The following is a 4,198-nucleotide window of genomic DNA, read 5'->3' as shown; positions in this document are numbered from 1 at the left end:
GCTTTTGATAACTTAGTGGTGTGGGGGATAGTTCCTTGGCACACTTTGGCATCCTTAGTACCAACTGAGCACAATTTAAACACCACACCCTTCCTGACTATTGTTGCTGACAATGCCATGCCCCTTTATGACCATGGTGTATCCATCTTCTGATGACTGCTTCCAGCTGGACAATGCTCCATGTCACAAAACTCAAGTCATCTCAAACTGATTTGTATAGCATGACAAAGAGTTCACTGTGCTCAGAGTCCCTCCACTGTCACCAGATCTAAATCCAATAAAGTACTGTTAGGGTGTGGGATGTGGTGGCACAAATCTGCAGCATCTGCATGATGATGTCATGGTAATATGTACCAAAATCTCTCAGGAATGTGTCTTTAAAGCAGTTGTGATTGAGCGGGCACTGAGTGTACTTTGTTTACCATAAAGAACCAACATAATTTGGCAAAAATTTGGCAAACCGTCTTCTGTAATTCAAACTCTTATAGAAGTTCTGTGGGTGTTGTTTATGCTGTCAGAAGAAACAGGAAAGACTAGGGTGAGATACACAGACTAAACTCGATATGCTAAATTAACAGTGGTATCACGAGGAAGGGTGTTGTTATCAGTACGTTAAACACAACAAGTTATAGTTTTTTCAAGTACTTATATGAAGTCTTGATTAAGTACAGGGTACATAAAATATGCATCTCAGTTTGATCCTTAAGCCTCCAAAGGCATCCGTGGTTACATTTTAACCAATCAAAAGCCTTTATCAGAGACCTGATGGAGCACATTCACATGCGGCATTGATAGGCACACATCAAACACGTGTACACATGGAGGGAGTTAGGCTCTCACTCTTTTTCTCTGTCTTTCTCTCTCTGCCACAAACACACGCACTCAGGGGACTGGAACCCCATAATTACCGAGCAGCAGAGCCCACTAACCACTGGCTGGCCCCGGACTGATCATGTGATGGTGCGATCACTGGGGCCCAGCACGGAGAAACATTTTCCCAGGGTCAGTTTTACAGTTTCCCTCCTGGTCATTGAGGTTGTGAAGGGGTTATTAAGCTGATCCATAGACTGCACTTAAGAGAAATATCATTCCAGAGCTGTGCAGTAATACAGAATGTGGCATGTGTCTCTTCATGGCTTCTCCAGGAGCACAAGTTTATTTTTGTTTTATTTCCCCTGTCCACACAGATCTTTGATTGTACAGCACTTGTCTGGACACAAAATTGCTGTGTTGGCTGATGAAATTATAATCTTGTTCTTTATGTCTGTTTTCTCTTTTTTTTATCCTGAAGAGGAAGACAAAAAAAGAGAACTGCCAGCTGCTCCCCACAGTAATGAGAGTAGATGAAACAAGTTTTATGTATTGAGCATTATTAACTGATTTGGACTTCTGATGGTGATTATGCTGCTGTTTAAACTAATTACCTAGTATATTCCCAAGCAGGTAACTTTTGTTATCAGAATATTTTTTGCATCATCAATACCTGACATTTTCTAGTTGATGAATTTTACTAGAATGCCAGCCAAAGGGGTCTTACTGTATATGAAGTGGCTCAGGGACTGACAGAAAGGTTTAAGAAATCTGTTTTAATTCAAGGTGATACAGCAATGGTCAGAAATATTAATTTTAATGAATCATTACAGAGAGAGAGATGTGACAGCCAGGAAGAGCAGTGTTGGCAGAGCAGAGCTTTGCTGTTGCTGCCCATTGTTGAGGTAGTACTCAGCAACCTTCTTGTTGGGGTTTGTGCCGGTGAACCAGAGCTGCATGCATTTCCCAGAAGTTTTGGTGTATGTGGTATAGATGTAAGAGTTGGACCAGATTTCTTCACACATGGATTTGGGTGTGGGAAAAACATCAGTCCACTTACTGCACTTGCTACCTTCAGGACATTTGTTGATACCTGTGACAGAATTGAATGCATTTGATAAATTTTAATAGTGTTGTTTCTGCATAGATGTAAATGTAAAAGCAACAACAACAAAAAATCTCTGTGTGAAAATGTTTTTGCAAAACTGGGAATATGCTTGCTGTGGTTTATAAGAGAAATGCAAGCGCAAACATGCATGTCTGCTTTGCTTTTCCAAGTGTGGGCCCCACCTGAGCTCCAGTCCCATCCCTTGTGCCAGTTAGTTTTGCAGGTGAAATCATTCTTGCAGTCTTCCCACCAGGTTTCACAGTCCTCCTTACATAAAGGCACATCTAAGATGCGCTCCTTACGCCAGCTCTGATCCACCTACACAAATGCACACCATTGGCTGATTAGTATAATCAGTAATGAACTAAATAAGCCCCTTTCCCTCATAGTTCTAACTACTGCGTGTATATATATATATATATATATATATATATATATATATATATATATATATATATATATATATATATATATATATTCTGTTTCCTCAGTTTGAACAACAGACCATTTCTGTCCTTTCAACTTCCTGTGCTGCCATCTAGTGACAAAAATATAGACAAACATTAGACACTCAAATGCACACGTGGATGAGAATACTCACTGGTTGTATCCAGGGTCCCAAGTGTGGTGAGCACTCATAAAAACAAGTGTCCTGGATGAAATGTTTTTTGCACTCCTTGCTCATAATGCCACAGTGATTCCAGTTGAAGTTGTAGAGATAGGAGGCATCGTCATGGGCTTCTGCAGAGGTGTTGGCTGTGCAGCATGCATTATCTCGCCATGGAGAGCACTGGAAAAAGGAAACCAGAATCACTTTATGGATTTAGAACTAAAAAAAATGTTTTTTCCACCAAGCTCCTTGGGGTTTAAATCAAGACAAGAAGGGAAACGTTAGCGACAGTGCTATGTTTGCAATTATCACCTGCTGGTACAGTTGTCCCTCAGGGCCAGGCTCTGTTTTGTGATGTTTTGCATCCATGCACATGTTCAGTTTGTCCAGAGACATGGCTCCACCAGAGAGGGCAAGCAGCAAGGCCAGGACGGACCACATGACTGTAGGGGAGGGAAGCATCAACAGCAGGTTGTGGGAAAAATCTTAATACTGCTTATAAAGAGGCCAATAATGGGAAGAAGGAAATAGTATGGGATAGCAGCCAACTCCCTGTGACCTCTAACCCGAGTCTGACGAACAGCATTTTACTGACCTTAGTTAATTTTCTACCATCAGCAGGCAGGTGTCTGGATTGTTTGGTCATAGGTACTAATTTAATATTTTAACAGTATTTACAGTATTTAACAGCCCTGGTGTAGATCTCTTTCAGTAACAGACCTAGTGACAAAGTTTAGAGTTTATGGTAATCCGGACAGTCCTTGTTTTTGCTTTTTTTGTAAGAAGACAACCTGAATTCTCCAAAGCTATAGAACTCCAAACTGGACAAAAAATTTACAAGGAAGAACAGCTAAGCAAAGCTGATTGATGTGGTGATGACTTAATAAGGGCTGGGTATCCATTTCGATTCCGATTCACAAAGTCCCGATTCGATTAGATCCCCGATTCCATTCAATTCGATTCAATTTTGACTCAGACAGTGAGAAATATCATAATTGTCATCATTTATCAGTACATATCCATATTTTTATATCTATGTATAAAAACAAAGCTGAAACTTGTGAGACTTTACCAGAGGTGTAAGCATCACAGGAGATGCCTCTGTGTAAGTGGGGATAAAACTTAGAAAAACATGAAGGAGATTTTCTTGGCCTGGCTTTTTATAGCAGATAACCTTTAAAAATATTCTGCAGTAGGCAAAAGAGAAGAAAACCATGAATCAGCAGATGAACATTAAACTTCTTAAAATTATGCCGAATTGCAAAACGCTCTCTAATAAAACCTCTGTAACTTTGCTTTGCTTTGTTCAGCATCAGGTAAATTTCTTTATTGAACAGCAGAAATTAGGTTTTCTTGTCGGTGGTCATTTTTAAAAAAAACCCCCCAAAAATCCAAAAACCAAAACAAACAAAAAGCGGCTGACAGCACTGAACACAACGGTAGACTGGTGCATAATAAGCAAGCGAATAATGCAGAAAACAGAGATATTTCATGGTAAACTGGGCTCTTGAGTACACTGAGAAAGAGCTGTGCAGGAAGTTTGATTTTATCGTGGTGGACGCAAAAGAGCAAAAGTAAGAGGGAATTCATGACGATGTTTATCAAACGTGAAGCATAGTTTTGATCTTCTTTTGCAGCTGGTTCAGTGAATTGTGGCCAGAGAGTAATGA

General features: G+C 40.1%; 1 protein-coding gene across 1 annotated transcript; it reads right to left on the bottom strand.

Moving 5' to 3' along the window:
* Positions 1 to 1,637: 1,637 nt before the first annotated feature.
* On the bottom strand, positions 1,638 to 2,990 carry folr (folate receptor). Its single transcript, XM_085371211.1, has 4 exons — positions 2,841 to 2,990; positions 2,520 to 2,708; positions 2,101 to 2,236; positions 1,638 to 1,903 (listed from the first exon to the last, which is right to left on the bottom strand). Exons 1-4 carry the CDS (start codon positions 2,988 to 2,990, stop codon positions 1,638 to 1,640), a joined length of 741 nt encoding a protein of 246 aa, XP_085227337.1.
* Between the last annotated feature and the right edge of the window lie 1,208 nt (positions 2,991 to 4,198).

The sequence above is a fragment of the Diplotaxodon limnothrissa genome, linkage group LG14 (assembly GCF_057381915.1).
Source record: "Diplotaxodon limnothrissa isolate DT_005_m linkage group LG14, D_limnothrissa_male_GT1.1, whole genome shotgun sequence".
Classification (NCBI taxonomy): Eukaryota; Metazoa; Chordata; class Actinopteri; order Cichliformes; family Cichlidae; genus Diplotaxodon; species Diplotaxodon limnothrissa.
Note: the sequence above shows the minus strand (reverse complement) of the source record. Positions and strands in the feature narration are given on the sequence as shown.

Coding starts and splice junctions, on each gene's coding strand:
- folr (XM_085371211.1), bottom strand. CDS start 2,990: ATGCTTCCCTCCCCTACAGTCATGTGGTCCGTCCTGGCCTTGCTGCTT. Junction 2,709..2,840: donor AGGGACAACTGTACCAGCAG/GTGATAATTGCA, acceptor TCCTTTTTCCAG/TGCTCTCCATGGCGAGATAA. Junction 1,904..2,100: donor GGGATGGGACTGGAGCTCAG/GTGGGGCCCACA, acceptor ATTCTGTCACAG/GTATCAACAAATGTCCTGAA.